Source organism: Peromyscus leucopus, chromosome 14, assembly GCF_004664715.2.
Source record: "Peromyscus leucopus breed LL Stock chromosome 14, UCI_PerLeu_2.1, whole genome shotgun sequence".
NCBI lineage: Eukaryota > Metazoa > Chordata > Mammalia > Rodentia > Cricetidae > Peromyscus > Peromyscus leucopus.
The window spans coordinates 37,201,122-37,226,717 of NC_051075.1; the positions used below are offsets into that span (position 1 = coordinate 37,201,122).

General features: G+C 40.8%; 1 protein-coding gene and 1 long non-coding RNA gene across 6 annotated transcripts in view; one reads left to right on the top strand and one right to left on the bottom strand.

Moving 5' to 3' along the window:
* Sos2 (SOS Ras/Rho guanine nucleotide exchange factor 2) overlaps positions 1-25,596 on the bottom strand; it is a 98,089-nt gene that overhangs the window by 61,883 nt on the left and 10,610 nt on the right. For 3 of the 5 annotated variants that reach the window (XM_028858745.2, XM_037210585.1, XM_028858738.2), the window contains exons 2-3: positions 7,429-7,554; positions 1,097-1,228 (exon numbers count right to left, since the gene is read on the bottom strand). In XM_028858745.2, coding sequence (XP_028714578.1) covers positions 1,097-1,228; positions 7,429-7,554 — 258 coding nt within the window. Of the gene's footprint in view, positions 1-1,096; positions 1,229-4,837; positions 4,926-7,428; positions 7,555-25,596 lie in introns of those variants that run through there. The other 2 variants (XM_028858753.2, XM_037210584.1) reach the window with 2 other exon arrangements.
* LOC119088981 lies at positions 5,121-13,834 on the top strand. The gene is made up of 3 exons (XR_005092743.1): positions 5,121-5,206; positions 10,985-11,074; positions 13,655-13,834. It is a non-coding gene; the product is annotated as an uncharacterized LOC119088981 (long non-coding RNA).

Consider the following 25,596-nt stretch of genomic DNA (forward strand, 5'->3'; position numbering starts at 1 on the left):
ACAAGGGAGGCAGAGGCAGGTGAGTGTCTGTGAGTTCTTTGGTCTACAGAGTGAGTTCTAGGACTACACAGAGAAACCCTGTCTTGAAAAACAAAACAAAACAAAACAAAAAACCACATTATCTTTTAATCACTGTAGTCTTTTTCAGGAGAGAGTTTCTACATGTATATCTGGGAGGGAAGGGTGCTGCCTCTACCTGGAGGCAGGTCTGTGGAGCACTTTCTTGATTAATGATTGACAAAGAAGGGCCTGGCCCTCTGTGGGTAGTGCTACTCCTGGGCAGATGGTCCTAGATTTTTATATATATGTATGTACGTACGTACGTACGTACGTATGTATATGCATATGCACATGTATATGTATATGAAGCCGAGCAAGCTGTGAGGAACAGGCCAGTACGCAGCATTCTGCCATAGCTTCTGCTTGAAGCTCCTGCCTTGGTTTCCCTCAGTGATGGACTATGAGGCATAAGCTGAGATAAACCCTTTCTCCCCAAGTTATTTTTGGTTGTGGTGTTTATCACAGGGACAGAAAACATATTAGAATGAGGGAGTTACTGAGACTTCTACCAAAAGGTCTACACACAGCAAACATATTCTATAGATTATTCTCTAGTGTCCTTTTCCAAAGTCTACAGGTCAATTTAAAAACACTCAGTGCCTTTTGATATTACACTTTCTTAATAACAAAACATTGAGAATCATGGTCTAGTACATTAGAATTGATAAGAGATAGCAGTGTAGTAGTCACTGGCAGATACCACAAAATGCCACATGTGTTATTACTATTAACTTTGAGGCGGTGGGGGGGGGGCAGGGAGAATTTGAGCCATGGGATTTCATTAGGGTACATTTATTTTTATTTCATTCTTTTCTTTAGGGGTGGATGGATTGCATGCCAGGGATTCAACCGAGGGTATCACTCACACAAAGTGTATCACTGACATACACCTTTACTCCCTGTTTTTACTTCATACACATATTATAATGCATATAATGCATATACAAACAGACCATTACTACTATAAATACACACTTTAATACTACGAAGTACTACTTATTACGAAGAATCCCCCCAGTATCTCATCTTTTATTACCTTCAAAGAAGGATGGATTTTGTCCACAGGTAGTAAAAGAGGATTTCTTCGCTTACGTTTCTCGATGGCAGACTGTGCATCAGCAATTGCCCATTTATCAATAGGATGAGGAAAGGTCTTTTGGACTCGTTCCTGTTCGGATCACAGTGGGGCCATTCAGAATCAACAGAAGTGTTTATAAATAGAAAACTCATATAAAACTCAACCTGATCAGTATCTTTAATACAAAAGATAGCAGGGGTATAGTATGTTTTGATTCAGGAATAAAAAAAAAAATTTTGGTTTTTAAAAAAGTCACCAGCCATGGTGGCACACCTATAATCCCAGTACTGAGAATGTAGAGACAAGAAGACTGAGTTCAAACCCAGCCTGGGCTACATGAAGAATTGAGGCCAGCCCAAACTACAAAGTAAGACCCTATCTCAAAATAAAGAAAAACAAAGGTCAACAGGACAATGAAGATTCTATCATATAATTTTGTCACATGAATTTTTTTAAGTTTATTATGTCAGCACTGGGGAGCATAGTTCAATAGACTGTCTGGGCAAGATGTGCAAGGGTCAGGTCTGAGCTCTAGCATAGTTTAAAAATTATGAATTAGGAAAAGATACGATACATAGGAGATCTACATCAACATGAAAGAGTGTATTAGTAACTTTAACTGTGATTTTTAAGGTTAACATCATCTACTTAGAAGTTATCTCATCATTAATATTTTCAGAAAGCCTCTCCTTGAGGAAACCCTACAGCAATGTGGAGAGGCATTGAAAAGAACAGCTATCATGTGACTCGTAGAATACTGTTGGAGTTGGGGTGCAGAGTGCCTAAAAGTTCTACTCCCTCCAACACTCTAAATTACAGTTTCCTTTATACGGAAAGTTGTGACTTTACTACAAAATCTTCAAAATAAAGTTAACAGTATAATGCAAAAATAGTTTCTAGAAGCTGCATTGACAAATATTTTTAAAATCTAAAAATGCTATGTAACCAATGCAAAACATACTAATAATTCATGCAGACTTTTAGAGATTTACACAGCAGCACACACATACAGAGAGAGGTATGTGTGTTTCTCTATAAATGTAAACAATGAACTAATATCCTTAAGGTTTATATTTATCTTCTATAAAGGTAATATTTATATGTACTAAAATGAGCAGATTTTTTTCTTTTTAAGATGGAGTTTTGCCCTGTACTCAGAATGACCTTGAACTTATGTTCTTCCTGCCTCATTTTCCTGTGTGCTGAGATTATTAGCATGTACCACTATGCCCAGTTGCAAGCAGTTTTAGTATGCAGTTCTATGAATTTTGAAAATGTTTACACCTATGTAACCATTATCCAAATCAAGATATAGAACAACTCTTTTTTTTTTTGGTTTTTCGAGACAGGGTTTCTCTGTGTAGCTTTGCACCTTTCCTGGAACTCACTTGGTAGCCCAGACTGGCCTCGAACTCACAGAGATCCGCCTGCCTCTGCCTCCCGAGTGCTGGGATTAAAGGCGTGCGCCACCACTGCCCAGCTATAGAACAATTCTATAATCTTGATCTTCATCCTTCATTCCTTATTGTGTGTGTGCAGGCATGTGCCACAGCATGTCTGTGAAGGCCAGAAGACAACTTTGGTGTTTCTCCCCACCCAACTTCATGTGGGTTGCAGGGAGCACACTCATGTCATCACTCTGTGTCATCAGGAGGGAAGCACCTTCTATGCTGAGCCGTCTTGGTCCCTGACTTCTAACACCATTGGTATTAGCAGTTTCTAAAGTTCGTAAGATGAAATATCACATGTATTATTTTGAGTATAGCCTTTTTTACCCTATATTTTTGTGAAATGTAGCTATTATCACACATAATATTTCATTTTCTTTATTTCTAATACTTTATGAATCGATTGTATTTATTTGCCCATTGAGAAGGTTAATCTTGGTTACCAGTGTAATTGGACAACTTTGGGCAGGCCTATGCGGTATTTTCTAGGAGATTCAGACAGCAAGACCGTCTCCTGGAGTGGATGCCGTGGCGCTTCCTAGACATAAGGTGTGGGGGAAGCTTTAGCTTTTTGCCTACTTGACTTTGCCCCTTGCTCGTAAGTGCATCTATCATGTTGCTCTCTCTCACCCTTTGCTAACAGGAAGCCAGCTTCTTCGGCCTTCCAACGTGAACTCAAGTGGCTCTCCAGAAATCCTGTGTGTATCCAGCAGCAGATTGGGCCTGCTGAGGGATCCAGTCTCATAAACTAAGAAATGACTAGGTTATCACCTCTCCTGTGTGAAGACAGCCAACCATGGGTCTACTCTAACCCATATCATAATTCTCCCTTTAATATATATTTATCCTGTATGTTCTGTTCCTCTGGAACCTGACTTTTCCACCTATTGTTATTGGGACATGAAATCTTCTACAAGTCTCATGTATTGGGGCTTGTTTGCAGTTGGTGGGCGTTGGACACAGTGACTGGATCCTGAGAGCTCTGACCTAATCAAGGCATCAGTCCCTTTAACGAATTTGTTACATAACAGAATTACTTGGAGACAAGACTACTTGCTGTGACCTCTTCCTCCCTCCCTCCCTCTCTCTCTCTCTCTCTCTCTCTCTCTCTCTCTCTCTCTCTCTCTCTCTCTCTCTCTCATTTTATCATGAAATGAACAGCCTTTGCCAAATGTTCCTGCTACTAGGATAGCCTGCCTCATTACAGACTTAGACACGTGAGCTGATGACCAGACTGGACCTCTGAACCCAAGTCAAAGTGATTCTTCCTCCTGTAAGCATTCATGTCTGGTACTTCACAGTAACAAAGCTTGGACGACTATAGGAAACTGGTACCACACAGCTGGGGCCCCTGCTGTGGTGATGTCTCTGAGGTGGTTCTGAAGCAGACGCAGACTAGCAAAAGCCCATGGTGCTTCAGCTGGGACTTAGTTCTAGGGAGCAGTCAGAAGACAGGACTGCCCTGGAATGTGGGCGGGACAGGCCGCAGTGCGAGGGCCCAGATGGAGCTCAAACTATGAGGTCCAGTAGGAAATACTCTATAAAGCATCTGTGGCTGTGTTCTGAGACTTGGAGTAAGGCTGAATTTAAAAATAACTCAGCAGAGGAAATCTTAAGACAGCACAGTGTTCAGATTGTGGCGCAGTTGCTCCTGGTGCCTTTTAGCCAGGTTTACAATGAGGATCCAGAGCAAAATGCCAAATAGAAAAACCGGGAAAGCATGCAGTTTGACCAAAAGGGAATGCTTTAAAATTGCAGACAGGGAAGACTTGGTTGTTTAAAAGATCAGTGATGTGATGGAGAGATGGCTCAGTAGCTCTAGCAGCGGACCAGGGTTTGAATCCCAGAACCCAAATGGCAGCCAACAACCATCTGTAACTGTGGGTCCAGGGGATCCGATACCCTCTTCTTTCCTCTGTGGCCACCTGGCAGGCATGAATGCAAAGACACATGCAGGCAAAATAGCTGTACACATAAAATAAAAATATACCTTAAAAAAAGATTAGTGACAGTAAAAACAAAAACAAAAAAGAAAAACATCAAGTCAATATGTCAGTGCATGCCTGTAATTCTAGCACTTGAGAGGCAGAGGCAGGGGGATCAGGAACAAGGCCACATAGTAAGTTCAAAGCCAGCCTGTCTCAACAGATGCCTTATCTCCACCCCACACCACAAAAAGAAATCAAGTCCTTTGCACCAGAGTAACAGGAAGGATAACATAAAGACATGTAGGGAACTGGCCAGAACCTACCATTGCAGGATCAGGCAGAGAGGTTTTAACTCATTTAAGACTTGGCTGTGAGCCACCGGGTGCCCTGCCCAGTCATCTGGGAAAGTGCTTCTCAGCTTGAGTTGCTCGGATACCCAGAGCTGCTGCTGCTGCTGCTGCTGCTGCTGTCTTACACAAGCTCAAGCTTGCGGCAGTTCATGGTCTTGGCCATACAGTACTGGTTTTGCAGGCATGCAAAACACAGGAGTGATGAGGATCATGTAGGCTTCCACCCAGATTTCAAAGTAGGCAATCTGTGACAGGGTTAGGATCCTGAGAAGGCAATGTGTGAGGCTGTAAGAAAGTCTAAGCTGCAATGGAGCTGCAATACAAGGATGCTGAAGATATCAGGTATGTGGGATGTATACTGAGGTAAGTAAGCTTCAGAGAGAAAGTCATGTCAGCTATAATGGCAAGGCCCCAGGAGTGGAGCTGCCCCAGCCTGTTGGACCTTACATCTCAACACGCCCTGGGTGCTGGGCATGGGCTGCAGCACTCACGCTCGCCCTGCTGTGTTTCGGTCTTGTCTGGTCCTACCGTGCTTCCCTGCAGCCCTCTCCCCTTTGGGAATGGCCTGTTCACCCTGTGCCACTGCATACTGGAAGTCATTTTCTATTTGATTTTACAGAGAATCACAACTAAGATTGTTTTGATCTTACTGGAAACTTTAGATTTAAGCTTATAAACCATGTTAGAACTGTTCAGAATTTTGGAAACTCTGGGGATAGACAAAAAACATTTTGTATTATGAGATGGCAATGAAGCTTTGGGCCAGGGGGGAAAAGTTATGATTTGAACATGAAATATCCTTTATAGGCTCATGTGTTGAAATGCTTGTTAATACATGGTGGTGCTTTTGGGGGAGATCTGTGAACTTTAGGAAGTAGGGAAGTTGGAGAAAGTAGGTCAAAAACTGGACATGTGCTGTTGAAGCATACCCCTGGTCCCCAGTCATGCCCACACTCTGCTCTGTCTACGGTGAGGTGAGCAGGCTTCTCCTTCCCTGCTCAGTTCCCACGGCTGTGACCTGCTCCAACACAAGGACCAAAGCAGTTCCGGCCTCTGGAAAGGTGGGCTGAAGTAAATCCTCTGTCCCTGAAGCTGTTCTCTCACAGGCTTTCTGACAACAGCTGTGTAGAAGTAACCAGTGCACACACTTTCTCACTGATACAAAGTTGAGCTTTTCGTAACTTTTAGCTATTACGAATTAAGCTGCTTGTTCATGTGCACATCATGTATGAACATGTACTTTTATTCTCCACAGTTAAGAGTACAACTACAGGACCATATATTAGACACAGAAGTAACTTTGACAGAAACTTCCAAACCACTGTGCACAGTTATACCATTCATACTCTCACCTGTAATGAAGATCTAGGCCATCTACATATTTGTCTGTATGTAATATAACCAGCCCCCTTTTAAATTCTCACTCTGGGGGCTGTGAAAGAAATTCATTATGATTTGAATTTCTATTTTTCAGGTGGCCTCTGAGCTTCATTATGTGCTTAGAGGCAATTAGCATATCTTCATTTTAAGTTTCTATTCAAAAATTTTGCAAATCTGGGGGAGAAGGGTTTTTGTTTGGTTGGTTGGTTTGGTTTTTTTTTTTTTTTTTTTTTTGGTTTTTTTTTCGAGACAGGGTTTCTCTGTGTAGCTTTGCGCCTTTCCTGGAGCTCACTTGGTAGCCCAGGCTGGCCTCGAACTCACAGAGATCCGCCTGGCTCTGCCTCCCGAGTGCTGGGATTAAAGGCGTGCGCCACCACCGCCCGGCGGTTGGTTTGGTTTTTTGAGACAGGGTTTCTCTGTGTAGCCCTGGCTGTCCTGGAACTCACTCTGTAGACCAGGCTGGCCTCAAACTCACAGAGATCTGCCTGCCTCTGCCTCCTGAGTGCTGGGATTAAAGACAGGTATCTTTTCCCCTAGTCTGTGTCTTGTAACATTTTGTATGTAAAGTTCAGGCTAACCTCAAGTTAGAGATCCTCTGCTCCCAGCCTGTGAGTGCTGAGACTATCAGCTTGGTTAATACCTTTTATTTTTTTAACTTTAATATTTAATAGTCACTGTGTTTTCATTCATCTCTAAAGCAGTGTTTGCTTAATTCCAAATTATGATACTATTCTTCAGCATTTTCTCCTATAAACTTCATAATTTCAGTTTTTATATGTGAGGTTATGATCTCTTGAGTTAATTTTTGTCTATCATAGGAGACAAGTTGCAAGGTTTTTCCCTCCATTTATCCACACTTTTTTTTCTTTTTTGGGGGGGAGCAGGGGACAGAGGTTCAGGACAAGGTGTCTCTGTGTAGCCCCGCCAGGCCTGGAACTCACTCTGTAGACCAGGCTAGCCTTGAACAAAGATCCGCCTGGCTCCGCCTCCTGAGTGCTGGGATTAAAGGCGTGCGCCACCCAGCACATAGCAACTTCCCTTTAGGTTTCTTGGAATATGTGAACTGAGCATATATATATCACAAGTAATTTCAGTGGTTTTAGTTTCCGTAGAAATTGAGAATGACAAAGATGCAGATCTAAAGATTAATTTCATGTTTTTTAAAATGACATAATGATTTTTACCTCCACGTCTTGAACAGTCCTTGGTTGAGCCAGGCATAATTTATTAAGCAGCTGAAAAATCAGTTCTTCAATATAATAAAGAGACTCTTCATTAGCTGAGAGAGTGGGATGTACTTGCTCCTGAACCTTGAAAAGAAAAATTCTCAGTTAAGGCACTGGCAAAATAATGTGAAATGAGCAAATTCAATGAGAATTCTACATGTAGTTAATATTTTACTAAAATGGTTATATACCAATATAAATATTTTTAAAGCCAAAATGTAAAGGTAGCTAGAGAGATGGCTGAGCAATGGCGACTACTTGCTGCTCTGGCAGAAGACAAGGATTCAGTTCCCAGCACCCACATGGCCACTCAAAACTGTTGGTAACTCCAGATCCCGGGGATCCATATGTCCTCTTCTGACTTCCTTGGGCACGCATATGGTACACAGGTGTATACATACAGGCAAAACACCCATACACAAAAATATCTTTTAAATTTTTAACTAAAAAAAAAAAACAACTATTTGTTGGTCTGTGTCCCTTTTTCTTAATCCTTTTTAAATTCTGAGAATCTATAGAAGTCCTTGGACCTTCTACTTCCCACTATTTAAAACAACGTTCTGGCTGGGGAGACGGCCGTCAATAAAGTGCCTGTCCTGCATCTGTGAGAACCGGAGCTCCAGCCACACAACCCATGGACAAGCTGGCACGATGGTACATGCCTGTAACCACAGCACTGGGTGGGGAGGGCAAGCTTGCAGAGCACTGGAGCTGGCCAATCAGTCTAGTCTACTTGGTGAGTTTCTGGCCACAGAGAAACCCTGCCTCAAAAAGCAAGGTGAGGAGTGATGCTTAAGGCTGACCTCTGGCCTCCACACGCACACACATGTACCCAGACACACCCACACCAATACATGCACCCACACAAATATATGCACACATATACTCTTGCAATCACCCAAACATCCCCACACAAATGAATACACACACACACACACACACACACACACACACACACACACACAAAATGACAAAGCATACTCCCCTAAATATTATATATACTTTTAGAGGAATCACAGCTATCTTTAGTCTACCTAAAATCTACTAGAAGACTGTGAAAACTAGGTCCTGAGTCTCAGAAACAGACAGAGCTACTTTTGAAAACTCCTATTAGAGACTGTCTCTACAGTGGCATGCATGTGCCATAACTACTCAGTTATGCTGGGCTTTCACAATTTTTTCTAAAGCTAGAACCTGGTAATTTATCCTAGTAATCCAGTGTGACTGTATATAAAAACACAGTAAGTGACAGTTAACCTGAATATTGCAAATAGTTGTTGAAAACACTAGGCCCTGCTCTAACTTTTCATGCCACAGTATTAAAGGGTCTGGCACTACTGACAAGTGTAACAGAAATCTTCAATATCCTCTCCATTATCTTTGAAAACTGTCTCAGTAACTGAAAAGCCTTTCCACAGAGAAATCAGAATGAGATCATTGGATTATCAAAATTTAGCATGAAATGTTCCCTTCCACATGGAGTAGCCCACTCCTGAAAAGTACCATGGCATAAATGAGTATATTCTACCCTCTTCTATCCTCTGTGGGTCGGTGCTGAAGCTCCTCCTCTTACCGTACATTAATATTTGTGTCTTCTCAAGGACCACCTCCTGACTTTCTTGATCTTCTATTTTACATTTCTTCTCTTTCTGTTTTATCTGCAGTCTGCATTTTTTGAGATGGCTACTTAGTAATTGTTTTTCATCTTTTCTATCATGTACACTGTCTATAAAATCTACTAAGGCTTTTAATACATTTTCATAATAAAAGTAATTCCTAATTTCTAATATTCTTTAGAATCCAGTAATTATTTCAGAATTCCTAAACATAAGAGATTTTGTTTGTTTTTTAAGCTAAGTATCCCCATGTAGTCTAGGGTGGCATAGACTTCTGCCCTTGGCCTCCTAAGTGCCAGAATTTACAGGGGTGTACTGTCACTCCTGAGTTATACATGGGAGGTGAAGATGTTTTGCATTGGGTTTTACAATAATCGCATGTAGTGTATAAAAACAAAAACATACTTTGTGAGATTCAGGGGCTCTAGCTCATTGATAGAGAGCTTGCCTGGTATAGTCAAGGTTCTCAGTTTGATACCCAGAAGCATAAAGGAACACAACACAATAATTTGATGATTTCAGCTTTTTGAAATTTGTTGAGACTACAGTTCACTATAGTCGGCATCACTGATGAAGTTGTCAAGCATTTAAAGAAGAAATCAACAATATTAAGCAAACTCACTCAGAAAACAGAAAAAGACTGACAGACCTATTTTGAGATTAGCTTAGATTAAAAAAAAAAAGATAAAAATGATAGGCCATACGCCATTTTCACCAAAAAACTCAGAAAAGAAAGTCAAAATAAAATATCAGCTAGCTAAATTCCAACACACACACACACACACACACACACACACACACACACACACAGAGGCATGCTCACACACAATACAACAAACAAGTTAGGTTTTTCCTAGATAAGGAAGGTTGGTTTAATAATGGAAAAATCAAGTAATATAATTCATCATGTTAACATATTAACAGAAAAACTTATAGCCATGTCAATAGATGTAGAAAAAGCACCTGAAAAAAATCCAAATCCAACATTCACTCATGATAAAATTTTCAAAGTGTTTCCTTAATTTAATAGAATTTTTTTCCTCATTTGTGAAAAGTTATCTATAAGAATACTGTAATAAAATCATAGTTAATGATAAAATAATAAAAGCTTGCCTCTGAGATCAAGAGAAAGGCAAGGCAAGGCTATTGGTTGCTCCCCACAAACTGGTGGTAAGATGAAGCTATTTCTGAAGACAACACCCACACAACTCATTGAACATTGAGAACTTGAGCTGGTGCCTACATAGAGCCTCCATCCCGACCCACTTGTGGTGATATACTGTGTACCCCATTAAAGCTTGCCTGAGGATCAGAGGACAGAGCCAGCCACTAGATTAGACATAGAGGCCAGGCAGTGGTGGCACACACCTTTAATCCCAGTACTGGGAAGCACACACGTCTTTTATCCCAGGAAGTGATGTCCAGGCAGAGAAAGGTATATAAGGCGTGAGGCTGAGGATTTCGTAGAGGTAGGCTAGTGGCTGGTTGTTCTGCTTCTCCGATCTTTCAGCTTTTACCCAATGCCTGGCTCTGGGTTTTTTATTCTAAGACCTTTTTAAGATTCGTGCTACACCAACTAGTGTTCCTGGCACTGGGAGGCACTCTGCATGATACCAAGGGAGAAGAGTAAACACTAGCCTAGATACAAACCCTCCAATCTACAATGGTGGCTTCCTTGAAAGATATGCTGGTGACACAAAAGCTGCAGACGTGAGCAGCTACTATCTGACTGAATTTAAGGTGCACTCCATGAGATGGAGCCCTCTTTGACACTGCTCAGGTGTCTAAGAACCTAAGACTAGACAGGCCAAGGACCTAGGCAAAAACCAAATACTATTGTTCTGCTAAAAGAACGTAGCAATAAAATGACTTCTAGTGACACTCTGCTATACCCATAGATCGGTGTCTTGATCAGCCATCATCAGAGAACTTTCTCCTACAGCAGATGAGAACAAATACAGAGACCCACACTGGACAACGAGCAGAGGGTAAGATACCTTGGAACACTCAAATCTAAATTGGTTTTTCCATCAAATCCCTCACCTTAGGGCTCAGGGAACCCTGAAGAAGAGGAAGCAGAAAGATTTTAAGAGCCAGAAGGATAGAGGACACCAAGGAAATCAGGCCTTCTACACAGAGCAGGACTGATAAACATATGAATTCAGTGTCTGTAGCAGCATGCACAGGGCCTTTATGGGTCAGCATCAGATGGGGTCCCAGCACCCAGATGGGAAGTGGACACGTGCCCCCACCCCTAACTCAGAAGATGACTCTAACTGATAACTGCTTGAACAAGAAAACATTAGTTTTTACCAATGGAGTCTCCGCAGGTATACAGCCACTCTTAAGGGCAGGCCCCATGCACAGCAGTAGACGGCCAACACAAAACTCAGAGGCATGTTTGGAGGATCACTGTCTCATAATGCTTTGTCAGACATTTTATTTTTAAAGTTGTAGGTCTTCTGCATATAGATTATGGTATCTAGTTTTGTGTTTTTATGGGATTTCTGCGTGGATGAACATGTGTGTCTCTGTGTCTATATGTTTTTCTTGTGATTTTTTTCTTTGGTTCCTTTCCTTTTGTTTGTTTTTATTTTCTCTTATTTATTATTACATTTTAGATTCCTGTTTGTTTTCTAATGAGGGGGGGGAGGGAAAGTAAGTTGTGGGCTTAGATGAGAGAGAAGGATCTGAGAAAAATCCAGAATATAATGTATACTAAAAAAAATCTGTTTTCAGGGCTGGAGAGATGGCTCAGAGGTTAAGGGCACTGGTTGCTCTTCCAAAGGACCTGAGTTCAATTCCCAACAACTACATGGTGTGTGTAATGAGATCTGGTGCCCTCTTCTGGCGTGTAGGGATACATGCAAACAGAACACTGTATACATAAATAAATAAATCTTTTAAAAAATTTTTTAAAGATTTCTATTTTCAATTTTTAAAAATTTTAAGGAAAAAAAGAGAGAGAGGCCAGACATGGTGGTGCACACCTTTAATCCCAGCACTCTGGAGACACAGAGCAGAGACTCTCTGAGTTGGAGGCCAGTCTGGTCTGCATAGTGAGTTCCAGGAAGGCCAGGGCTATATGGAGGGACCTTTTCTCAAAAAACTGGGGGGAGGGGGGAGGAAAAGAAAGGAAGAGAAAGAGAGAAGAGGTAAGGACACTGTCTATTATTTCCACTCCATATTATAGGGGTCCTAGGCGGTGCTTAAACAAGAAGACAAAAGAAAGTCTAAGAACCTGTAAGGAGGTCTGAGGTGGGCTCAATGGTTCAGAGAGTTTGCTGCTCAAGCATGAGGACCTGAGTTCAAATCTCTAGCACCACACAAAAAACTCTTATAACCCCAGCAATGTGGGGAGTGCAGACCGGAGGCTCTCTGGGGCTGGCTGAACACCAACCTACCTCTAGGCTCAGTGGGAGACCCTGACCTAAGGGAGGAAGATGGAGAATGACTGGGCAGAACACCTACTACCCCCTCTAGCCAGCACACACGTGCACACACACATACACAGAGAAAGAATCAGAAAAACACTTCATTTGCAGATGAGCTGGTTATTCCTTCTGCTGATATATGCAGATAAACATCTGTGAGTGTCCTGCTGAGAGAGTCAGATGAAGTTATCCTCTAAATGGGTAGACTGCCCTTCCTGTGTGGGCAGCTCCAATCTAATCTATTAAATATGTGAATAAAAGACTGAGTAATAAAAAATTCGTTTCTCTCCTGAGTGAGGTAACCCAAACCCAGAAAGACAGTCATGGTATGTACTCACTCATAAGTGGATTCTAGATATAAAATAAAGAACAATCAGACCACAGCCCATAGAACCATAGAGGCTATATATATAGCATGGAGGTCCCTAGGACGACTGTGGCTTATAATAAATTTCAGTTTTACTCAATTATTGAAAAAAAAAATAGCCAAATGAATGGAAACACATGAACTATGAACCAAAGGCTGAGGGGCCCCCTGCTGGATCAGGCCCTCTGAATAGGTGAGACAGTTGAATGGCTTGATCAGTTTGGGAGGCAACTAGGCAGTGGGACCAAGTCCTGTGCTCATTGCATGAGTTGGCTGTTTGAAACCTGGAGCTTATGCAGGGACGCTTGGCTCAGTCTGGGAGGAAGGGACTGGACCTGCCTGGACTGAGTCTACCAGGTTGATTGCAGAGCTTGGGGGAGGACTTGTCCTGGAGGAGGTGGGAATCGGGGGTAGGCTGGGAGTAAGGGAAGGGTGTGGGAGCGGGTAGAATAGGGGAACCCGTGGCTGATATGTAGAACTGAATGGTATTGTAAAATAAAATAAAATTAAAAAAAAAATAGAAAAAAAAAAATTCGTTTCTCGCCGGGCAGTGGTGGCGCACGCCTTTAATCCCAGCACTCGGAAGGCAGACCCAGGCAGATCTCTGTGAGTTCAAGGCCAGTCTGGGCTACCAAGTGAGTTCCAGGAAAGGTGCAAAGCTACATAGAGAAACCCTGTCTCGAAAAACCAAAACAAACAAAACAAAACAAAACAAAAAATTCGTTTCTCTCTGGCAATAAGGAATCCTTTTCTCTTTTCCTCACTAGGTCTGAGCTGAGCTATTGCTCACATGGAAACCGACAGCATTGGCTCTCCTGGTTCTCAGGCTGCAACCGTACTCAACTTTCCTGGGTCTCCAACTAAGTAAAAGCACGCCTCAGACCTCGCAGCCTCTCTAATTGCATAAGCCAATTTCTTCATAGTAAATCTCTTTAAAAATGCGTATACAAGCATGTGTGTGACTAATTTGGTTTCTATGAGACTCCAGACTAATACTATACTCATGTAGGACAAAACTACTTTACAAATAAATTATTTGAATTCATAAAAAACAAACTTTCAACTCTATGTACCATCAACAAAGCTGTTAATAAAAATTGCAAATAATAGCACTTACAATTTTAAAAATAAGGTGCCTTGAACTAAATCTTACCAAAAACATGACTCCTATTCAGAAAACTAAACTGAGAGAAATTAAAAGATGAAACAAATTAATGATAATATTGTGTTGTGAATTATCAGACATAAGTATACCAATTCTTTCCAAACTAACCCAAAAAGTTAATAAAATCTCAATTAAAAGAACGTGTAATTCAATTGATAAGATGACTTTCAAAATATAGACAGATAATTTAAAAAAAAAAGAACCTAAGGAAATCTATCTACCTTTTGCTGTTTATTCTTTTACTCTGTATGTACTGATCATACTACTGTGTGCTTAATAAATTCTTTCTTCAAAACAAAAACAGTTATCATAGATCACTCACAGCACCATATAAACAGTACAGCAAAGATACAGTAATACTGAAACCTATATAAAACATTGTTTAATCTTCAAAACAATATTAATGAGACACTAGATTAAAAGAATACCTATAATAAGGTTCAAGATCAGACAAAATTGCTGGCATAGTGTCACACATCTGTAATCCCAGCACTTAGTCAGCAGAAGCAGGTGGACATCTGTGAGTTTGAGGCCAGTTTGGTCTACATAGGAAATTCCATATTTACTATGTATACAGGACTACATAGTGAGACCCTGTCTCAATGAATAAACATATTATATTAAATAGTAAAATGACAAAATTAAACCACTGCTTAGGAATACATGGGGAAAGGGAAAGACTAATGAAGGGCACTATCTTCTGGAGAGTTTTATTAAGAAAAATAATGGCAATGTGCTGCTACCTGAATGACAGGTAAATATTTATGTTCTCTAGTTTGTGTATTTATCCTTTATGTGTTTTCCAATTTGTGTCAAATATCACCAACAAATGTTTCAAAAGCTAAGAGAATCCTATCATTTGGCAAGCTGCGATCATTTAACTGAGATGAGATAATCAAGGAGATAAATTACCACTAAAATAATTTTAAATAATATCCCTAGAATCCAATTCAATGGATAAAATTAAAATGATAGAATACTGGAGACAGAGAATAGCTTACAAGATTGAGAGGGATTGGACTACATACATGAAACTAGCATTAACCACTTGCAGACAGTAAGACCACAAGTGTGGCATGAATTTCTAAAAGGTCTTATTAAATAAAAACAAAAACCAAAAAACTCAGGGGCCAGGTATTGAGGTGAATTCTGAAAGATCAGAGAAGCAGAACAAGCCACAGCCAACATCACCTCGACAACTCCTCAGCCAATCCAATGGATCTCAGCTGAGCTGCTGCTGAAAGCCTAAAAGTGTAAAAGTCTCCAGTTCCTGGTCCTCACCTTTATACACCTTTCTGCCTCCTGCCATCACTTCCTGGGATTAAAGTCGTGTGTCTTTACCAAGTAAGACACGAGAGCTCAAGTGCTGGGATTAAAGGCGTGTGTCACCATGCCTGGCTGTTTCCAGTGTGGCCTTGAACTCACAGAGATCCAGATGGACCTCTGCCTCCAGAATACTAGGATTAAATGCGTGTGGGCTACCACTGCCCAACCTCTATATTTAACATAGTTGCTGTTCTGGTCTCTGACCCCAGATAAGTTTATTGGGGTGTACAATATATCAACCACATTTCCCCTTTTTTGTTTAAAATAAAAAAGTTACAACTAATAAGAAAAGTATACACAATAAATATATACAATACAGAAGCTTACAGCAATGTTTTCCTATCTACCCAACAAATTATCAATCAACTATGATGGTAAATAAAGGCATTCCTAGACATAACGAAGATGGATATATACCATATGTATCACTTCTCATTAAGACTGTGACATATACAACACTAAAACAAAACTATAAATCAAGGATGAGAAAAGATGGGCTACAGGAGAATGAAAAAAATCAGTATAGAAGAAAGGCTAAAGGGATGCCCAGGATTAAAGGAAATTATGTGACAAGAGCCACACACTGGGCATCAGAGTCACCAGTGCAGACCAAAACACGTCGGAAAACCTTGCAAAGAACTGTCTCAACAGATGAAGTCAAGAGCATACTCCATGGAACTAAAAGTTCTGGAAGAGTATTGAGACAACCAGCAGAAACCTGATCTTGAGACTAGTTCACAGAAAACTATACAAACAAGAAAACCAGATAATTACTAGTACCACTACATAATCATTAGTACCACTAAAAGCAAAAAGAACAAGTGCTTTAATATAAATAGCATGATGAGTCATAATAACATAAAATGATTATTAACCCAATCAAAATAAATATACAACCATGTAGAAGGGAGGCAGGAAAATACGCATGGCAGGAAGGGGGAAAGTATTTCCTCTTACACTCTGTACTTCCTTCACCTGGTAAGAGAAAACTCTGTATCAGTTACACTGTACACATCCACTATCTTCTTGGTATAAAAACCTTTTTTCCACTTATTTATGTATGCATGTGCATGTGTGCAGACATGCACATGCCATGGCACATGTGGAGGTCAGAGGACAACCTGAGGAAGTCACGTCGTCTTCTCCCACCACATGGATTCAGGTTTTGCACTCAGGCACCAGGCTTGGCAGCACATGCCATCTCACTGACCATAAAAATCCTATTTCTACGAAAACATTCATGTGGCTAGTGCAGTAGACGTCATAAGGCTGCTCCAGAGCATCTTTCCATAAGAGGCAAAGAGCCTACTCAGTGAAATACTGTAATGAAAACTAAGATAAGTCTAACTGAAGTAGTTTTTTTCTGTGACTGTGATTTTGGTAAATACCCTGCAAAGCAACATTAGCACTAAGCATTGGGTTTCTCATGCCAAACTTCTTCATTTCAGATAAGAAAACAGTCCATGGCTGTATGACCCTGAAGACACTCAATCTCCTCAAAGAGAAGTCACAAAAATAAGCATGCTATGTTAAACTCGCCCTAAAATACTCTCAAAGTCCATCAAGATGACAATGGGAATGACCCACGTTCCTGCTTCCTAGGATTTTCTTACTATCTTAAACACCTACGAGACAACAAACAAAAATCACCACGTTGGGACAAACAAACACCAGTTTTTTTCAGAAAGAACAGTTAAAGGAATTTTCAGTTCTTAACAGGAGAATATCAAGTCAAACCTGTATTCCAGTTATACCATATTTTCAATGCCAGAAGATATTTCCTTATACATACACTGTAAGTAGAACAATCATAACATACATGCAGAAACACACAGAAGCATTTAAAAACTATTTCTAATATTATATTTAACAAAATACAGAAATATTTTTACTAATTGTGTTTTCCAGGTTTCCATATTCACAATCAAACAAAAAAATCTTGTTAGTGCATCTGTTCCATCAACTAACATTTGCATTTCAAGAAAACATAGTCAATAAACCTGGCTTTCTGACTGACAGCTATTTCAAATTCCTCATTAAAAACTCCTACAGAAGTACAAACGGCTCTAGTGTCGTTTAAATCCTGTGTGTGCACCAGGAGGGGGCCTGGTGGCTTTTCTTCTGGAAGTTTTGTAGTTTTAGGGCTTACAATTTAGATTTATGATCTATTTGAATTAATTTTATAATGACATGATAATTCTATTTATGGTGCATGTATTGCATGTGGACAGCTGGTCATCTCACCATTACTGACCAGTGGTGTGTTCTTTGCTAAAGGCCTTTACTACTTTATCAAAACGACTGTGCTTACACATGTATGCCCTTATGCTGGGTTGTCTGTTCTGTCCCACTGTTTCATTGATTATCTTTATTTAGATCATTGCCACTCAGCTTAGATAGCTGTTTACAGACACTCTTGAAGGAGGCCAGGCATGGTGGTGCACGCCTGTAATCCCAGCACTCTGGAAGTTGAGGCAGGAGGAGCGATATTTTCAAGCCACCTGTTACTTAATGAAACTCTTGGTTTTGTGTTTGATAGCTAGATAGATAGCTGATAATGTTTGTTCTCCCAGATTTCTTTTATGTCGAAGTTGTTTACATTATTTGAGGGCCTCTCTTCATGTGAGAATTTTAAAATCCATGTATCAATTTCTGTTAAAAAGCCTGCTGAAATTTTACATGGAATTTTGTTCAGTGTATAGGTCATTTGAAAGAAATTGGTATCTTGGGGCTGGAGAGATGGCTCAGCAGTTCAGAGCACTGGCTGCTCTTCCAGAGGACCCCAGTTCAATTCCCAGCACCCACACGGTGGCTTACAACTGCCTGTAACTCCAGTTCCAGGGAATCCAACACTCTCACACAGAAATACATGCAGGCAAAACACCAAAAAAGAAAAATTTAAAAAAAAAAAAGAAATTGGTATCTTATATTGCTGAGTATTCTGATCTAAAAATAAAATCTGAATCGCTAGATCATTAATTTCTTTCTTGTATGTGTGTGCATGTGTGTGTTTGTGTGGTATTTATGTATATGTATATGTGCGTGTGTGTCAATGTGTGTATGCAGGTGTTCATGTTCATATGTGTAAAAGTTACAGATGAGCATAGAGGATCTTCTTCATTTGCTCTCTACCTTATTTGTTTGTTTGTTAATGTTTTTTTCAAGACAGGGTCTCACTATATAGCCCTGGAACTCTCTCTGTAGACCAGGCTGTCCTTGAATTCACAGAGATCCACCTGCTTCTGCCTCCTGAGTGCTGGGATTAAAGGTGTGCGCCAGTATAGCCAGTTTCTACCTTATTTATTTTTAAAGTTAGTGTCCTTTATTGGAGAAGATGGGAGATGGAGGACAGTCTTTGGGATCTTAGAGTAATTTTAGAGTGGAGGAGGCCATTCTGGAAGAGAGGCCACCAGTCTGTGAAGAAGTCGTCAGGAAGTGCTGAAGGGATCCCGGTGGAGAGGCAGTTCCCAGGGCATCCCTGTGAGACAGTGTCTGGAAGGTGGTGGTCCGGGTGGTGAGTACTCAGAAGAGGAAACTCAGAGCTGAATACCAGCCACAGCTTTCGATCTGGCTCTGCCCTGTGTAGGCTGAGGCATGGGAGGCCGTGCTGAAGAACCAGAAAATGCTGGCCGTCCAGAGAAAAGGCAGGAAGTGAATCCACCAGGTAACACCCGTGTAGACTCAGCTTCACCTCACTGGATGCCTTCTCCAGGAGAGCTGGACTAGAGCTGGCTGCCCTAAAATCTGTTGAGACTCAGGTAGCCACTTCAGGTCCTGGGTCTGGTCAGCCGACTGGCCACAAACTCTGGACACCCAAATTTTAAGTTGTCACACCTGCACAGCAAACACTTTATGACTACGCCACATTTCTGAGTCCCTGGTCTTTGCTGTGTATCAGTAATATTTTATTAAAGTTTTAATGATCTTTGAAATGGATTTTTTTATTAAAAAACATTAAAATTACGTTTATTCATTTAGGATAGGGCAGGGAGGTGTAGACTGCTGTATGTGCGGAGAGGTCAGAGGACAACCTCCAGGAACTGGTTCTTTCCCTGCCCTGGAGATGGAACAGGCCGTCAGGGAGGTGTAGACTGCTGTATGTGCGGAGAGGTCAGAGGACAACCTCCAGGAACTGGTTCTTTCCCTGCCCTGGAGACGGAACAGGCCGGCAGGGAGGTGTAGACTGCTGTATGTGCGGGGAGGTCAGAGGACAACCTCCGGGAATGGGTTCTTTCCCTGCCCTGGAGACGGAACAGGCCGGCAGGCCCGACAGCAGACGCTCTGACCCACTGAGCCGTCTCACCAGCCTTTAGGTTCTGGTTTTTCCTCCAAGTTGTATTTTAAGTCGTTCATAATGAGAACACTTGTAAGATTTTGTTTTATTTTTCTTTCTTATTAAGACAAGGTCTCATGTAGACAAGGCTGGCCTGGAACTTGCTCTGGGGCTGTTCTTGAGCCCCTAATCTTCTTGCCTTCCTTCTGGAATGTTGAGATTACAGGCCCAGGATTTTTTTTAAGGGTCTCACTGTGTAGCTCTGAACTCACTATGCAGGTTAGGCTGACCTTGAACTCACAGAGATCCACCTGCCTTTGCCTCATGTGTACCAAAATTCTTACATGAAGAGAGGCCCTCAAATAATGTAAACAACTTCGACATAAAAGAAATCTGGGAGAACAAACATTATCAGCTATCTATCTAGCTATCAAACACAAAACCAAGAGTTTCATTAAGTAACAGGTGGCTTGAAAATATCGCTCCTCCTGCCTCAACTTCCAGAGTGCTGGGATTACAGGCGTGCACCACCATGCCTGGCCTCCTTCAAGAGTGTCTGTAAACAGCTATCTAAGCTGAGTGGCACTGATCTAAATAAAGATAATCAATGAAACAGTGGGACAGAACAGACAACCCAGCATAAGGGCATACATGTGTAAGCACAGTCGTTTTGATAAAGTAGTAAAGGCCTTTAGCAAAGAACACACCACTGGTCAGTAATGGTGAGATGACCAGCTGTCCACATGCAATACATGCACCATAAATAGAATTATCATGTCATTATAAAATTAATTCAAATAGATCATAAATCTAAATTGTAAGCCCTAAAACTACAAAACTTCCAGAAGAAAAATAACAGAAGTAAGGCATGGTAGTACACACCAGTAATTGTAGCATTTAGGAGGCTGAGGCAGGAGACTCACAAATTTGAGGCTGCATAACAAATTCCAGGTGTGCCTAGACTGCACAGTAAGATTGCCTCATAAAACCAAAACCAAAAAAAAAAGAAAGAAAGAAAGAAAAAAAGCCCCACAAAACAGATATAAATATATGTTTAAAATGTTTAGTCACTTATAGTTCATTACTGTCGGCAAGGCTAGAAAAAATAAGCATAAAACTTAAACACAACCATAGGTATTTCAAAAAAAGGACAAAAAATAAAAGCTCTTTCCTCTTTAAAACTTCTGTATCTTTTATGTATTAATTTCATAATCTCACTGGTAAATAAACTACAGCAAACACTAAAGATCTAACAAAAAAATTTAAATAATGTTAGGTTGGGAAAATGGCTCCATGGTTAAGAACACTTGCTCTTCAATAATGTAGACCTGAGTTCTAATCCCCAGAACTCAGGTAAAAAGCCAGGCCTGGCTGGATATACTATAACCCTAAGTGTGTGGGAAAGAAGGAGGCTCACGGGGCGTGCTAACTAACAGCACAGCTTCAGGCTCAGGAGAGACCCTGTGTCTCAAAGGAGTAAGGTGAGCAGGATGGAGAGTGGTACTGAACATCTCTGATCTCTGCATGGGTGCATGCACTTACATGTCTGCAACACACACACACACACACACACACACACACACACACACACACACACGCTTTTTTTCTCCCTGTGAAACCAGAAAAGACCACAATTATTAGATTTGCTTCATTTAATCAAAGTAACCACCCAATACCCACACCCATCACACACTGCCTAAACTACTATTTGGACTCTTTCTTAAATAAGACTTCTCAAACAAGGAACGAGCACACAGAGATAAATAAGGCAGTTGTGCTAGCCCTTCTCAAAGGCCCTCTCTCATGTATGGTATGTTGCTCCAAGTACGATACATGCACATGTACTTACATTCTGTACCATTAAACAAGGACACAATTATAACTGTTTTAAGTACTTCCTCCCTTCCATTCACTTGACTGCTGAAAACTACATCCTCCTGAGATGACAGGCCTTGGAAAACAAAGAATATATCTTTAAGAAATACTTCAGGCAATATTATCTTACTTCACCCAGGAAAAAATATTCAATGCCAGTTTTCACACATTATCTAACTTTCTGTTTTATAGTTTACACTCAGAAATGAGGTGGATGACATATGACAAGTATTAATGCATTCATGTGAACTAAAATATTAAGTCAGCCTTTGACAAAAGATAACATGGTAAGGCTGGCTGGTTTGACAATTACCACTGGCCTAATTAGGTTATATAGACTATTTTCCATAAACTGAATGAGTATGGGTGAGCAGGATTCTAAGATGATCCCAAAGCCCCTCTCCTCTGGTATCCATGCCCTGTATGGTCTCTTACCTCTGAGGGCAACAGGCCCTGCTAATACAATGGGACAGCATCTCTGCAAGCAGAGAGATGGCTCAGTTCCCAGAAGCCTGCCCTGGCAGTTCTCAACCATCTGTATACAGCTCCAGAGACCCAATGTCCTCCTTCAACCTCCGCCGTCTCCTGCCCTCATATGACATACATTCACACATGCATACACAGAACTTAAGAAATGTCTAAAAAGTCATACCAAATATGAAAAAGGTGACCACTAATCAGCAGACCCTGAGTTATCAAAAGGGAGATTACCCTGGGTGAGCCCCACCTCATCAGATGAAAAAACTTCAAGTGGATGTAGAAATGTGAGACTTAGCAAGAGGACTAGGCTCTACCTTAGTAGGAGAGTGCTTGCTTCCCATGCACAAGGCCTGGGTCCCATCCCCAGCACTACATGCAAACAAACAGAAAATGCACCAAGCTGAATTCCTGCTGAACTTAAACAAATGAACACATGATGATGAACAGCATGTGCCTAGGAATGGAACACGGTCTTTAGAAGCCTTGGCTTCGATGCTCTACCTACAAGGAAATGAATCCTGTCTAAAAACACGAGGGCTTACAAGAGAAGAACAAGCCTCAGATGAAACCAGAGCCCTGGCCAAAAATTCTGATTTCACTATTTGAGACCATAAGCAGAGAAACAAATTAAGTTATGCCTAGACCTCTGATTAAAAAACAAAACTATCAGATAAGTAAATAGATGCAGCTTTAATCTACATTTTTGGTAATCATTTGTTATCCAGCAACAGAAAGCTCAGACAATGAACGCTGAATGAGAATTTAAGAAGATAGTGAAGGCCTTCCTTTAGCCAGAGCCACCTGTACTGAACCTTCCAGGAATTCTCCAAAATGACAGAGCAACAGGAAAGAGGAGAGGCGCAGATGCACGTTCTCCCAGCCTTTTAGAAAAGGGTTATTTCTTTGGCCACACATACGTGCACCTACAGGAATGATACTACAGATAGTGAGGGATTACAGACTGTTCACAAAGCAATGCCTCCTAACTGTTGCTGTGACAAAACTGGGAGCGTCTACAATACACTCAGCATGCTGTTGGCGCGGCTGTAAACAAGCATGTTAGGGGCAAGGTTCCTGCCAAGAGTTTCCATGCAGTGAGCGCGGTAAGCACAGAGTCAAGACGGCTTCCCGGAATGAAAAGAAAAGGACCAGGACAGAAGCAAAGCCAGGGAGGGCACCTGGGTTCAACTGAGGCACCAGCCTGGTCATCCAGAACCTGTGCCCCATGAATTCCAGACTTAGGAGATGTATGAATGGGAATAAAAGCTCTAGAGTGTAAAAGTGTTTTTCTTAAATTCAAGTGTTTATTAGTTATTAGTAAGTTAGTTATTTAGCTGCGTTGTGTTCTTACCCTGCAAGGAAGTGTCACGAAACACGACAGAATCCGCTTATAAGAGTTTATCAGAGATAAAGGGACAGAGAGTGCGCAGGCCTGTGGGAGAGACACGTGCGTGGAGAAGAGGGAGAGAGAGAAGTAGTATCTTTTCCCACAGAGAAATTTTTAAAGCAAATTTTAATTGTCCCAGTTCATTTTGTCTTTCTTATTCAAATTAGCATTTTTTTTGTGCTAAAAGTTGTTGCTTAGTATGAAACAAATACACTTTATTGATTAGAAAATGGCCAAGTGTTTATAAAGTGTTTACACTGGTTTCAGGATAATCACACAGTAGTGCACATCTAATGTCTACCTCAGGAGGTGACTGGTCACACAGCAAAACCCTGTCTCCAAGGGGTAGGGGAGGTAGGGGGAGTATTACTGTTAAGCTCCAGAGGAGTTGACTATTCATAATTGTATCATGAACTGCTAGACTGTGTGGAAGAAGAATTTGTTTCTGAAGCCTTCTACTTAGAAATAGATTGTTAAAAGTACCTGTTACTAGCTATGAACTGATTTAACCATGGAATAGGACTCAAAAACAGTAATATAAATTTGGCTTGGGTGCAAAAAAACAAACTATTTTAAAAAGAATACGGTAAGATAAAATGCATTTTATCAATAAATATTGCCTTAAATTAATAGTTTTTATTGTCTTGCTCTTTCTTGAATATACTAAACAAAGAAGCTCTAAGTAAAGAGATAAGATCATATTTATTAGCTATTTAGTAAAGACTGGAAAAGCTAGAAAATGAAAAGGCAAATTACTTCTTTTTTAAAATGTTTTTTCAAGACAGAATTTCTCTGTGTAACAGCTCAGACTGTCCTGGAACTCCATTTGTAGACCAAGCTGGCCTTGAACTCACAGGGATCGCCTGCCTCTCCCTCCCAAGTGCTAGGATTAAAGGGGTGTGTGTGTGTGTGTGTGTGTGTGTGTGTGTGTGTGTGTGTGTGTGCCTGTCAACAAATGATTCTTAAAATCAGGTAACAAATTATCTCCACGTACAATGATCTTTGCTTTGAACAGACCTTAAGGAGAACATAAATGAGTAGATAATGATTAAAGCAACTTGATATTAGATTCACTGAATAATTAGAAAGAACTATAGAATTTGGCACAGAATTAGAAAGAGGTTAAAAAGCTGGGTTTAGTTTCTTTACAATTTTCTTCCACGCATGTTAACAATGTTTTTGGAGACTCGTATCTATATGAAAGAATAGTAAATTTCTGGAGGCAGGGTTTCATGTGCAGCCCTGATGGCTTTGTACTTACTATGTACTGACCTTGACTTTGTGCTATCCTCCTACTTCAGGCTCCAAGTGCTGGGATTACAGGTATGTACCATCAGGGGACTGGAGAAACGGCTCACCAGTTAAGAGCGCTGGATGCTCTTCCAAAGGAGCAGGGTTCAGTTCCCAACACCCATGTGAAGGCTCACAGCTGTCTGTAACTCCAGTCCCAGGGGATCTGATGCCCTCTTTTGACCTCCATGGGCACCAGATGAAACACACATTAAATAAATAAATAAATAAATAAATAAATAAATAAATAAATAAATAAATAAATAAATAAATAAACAAGTATGCACCACCATGCCAGCACAAAATAAATATAGCAGAGACTTATGGTTAGAGGTGAAAAAATTAATTCAATATATATAATTTTCACTGTTACAAAGAAGGATAAGGAGCGGAGACTTTCAAACCTAAAAATACTGTATTTGAACATAATTATGTACAGGTAGGATAAAAAGCTCACAGAGAAAAGGTTGATGCAAAGTTTCCAACTGTTAAAGACTCACTTTGCCATCATTTTAAAAGAACCATGGGACATAGAAAATTACTTTGGCATTTAGATTCCATCAGATACTTACAAGGAGTTTTTAGATTTATTTATTTTATGTGGGTGAGGGTTTGCCTCCACATATATCTGTGCACCACATGCGTGCCTGGTGCCCACGGAGGCCAGAAGAGCTGCAGAGCCCTCGGAGCTGGAGCTACTGGACTCATGAACGACCGTGTGAGTGCTGAGGGCTGGACCCAGGTCCTTTGCGAGGGCACCTGGTGCTTGTATCAGTGAGCCAGGGCTCCGGCACATCCATTAGAGGCTTTCTGAAAAACGATTCAGCTAATTCACGTGAACACCATCAATACTGAAAACACAAAATGATTCCCCTGTAACTATTTGAATTTAACATGAACATGTTAGATGTCA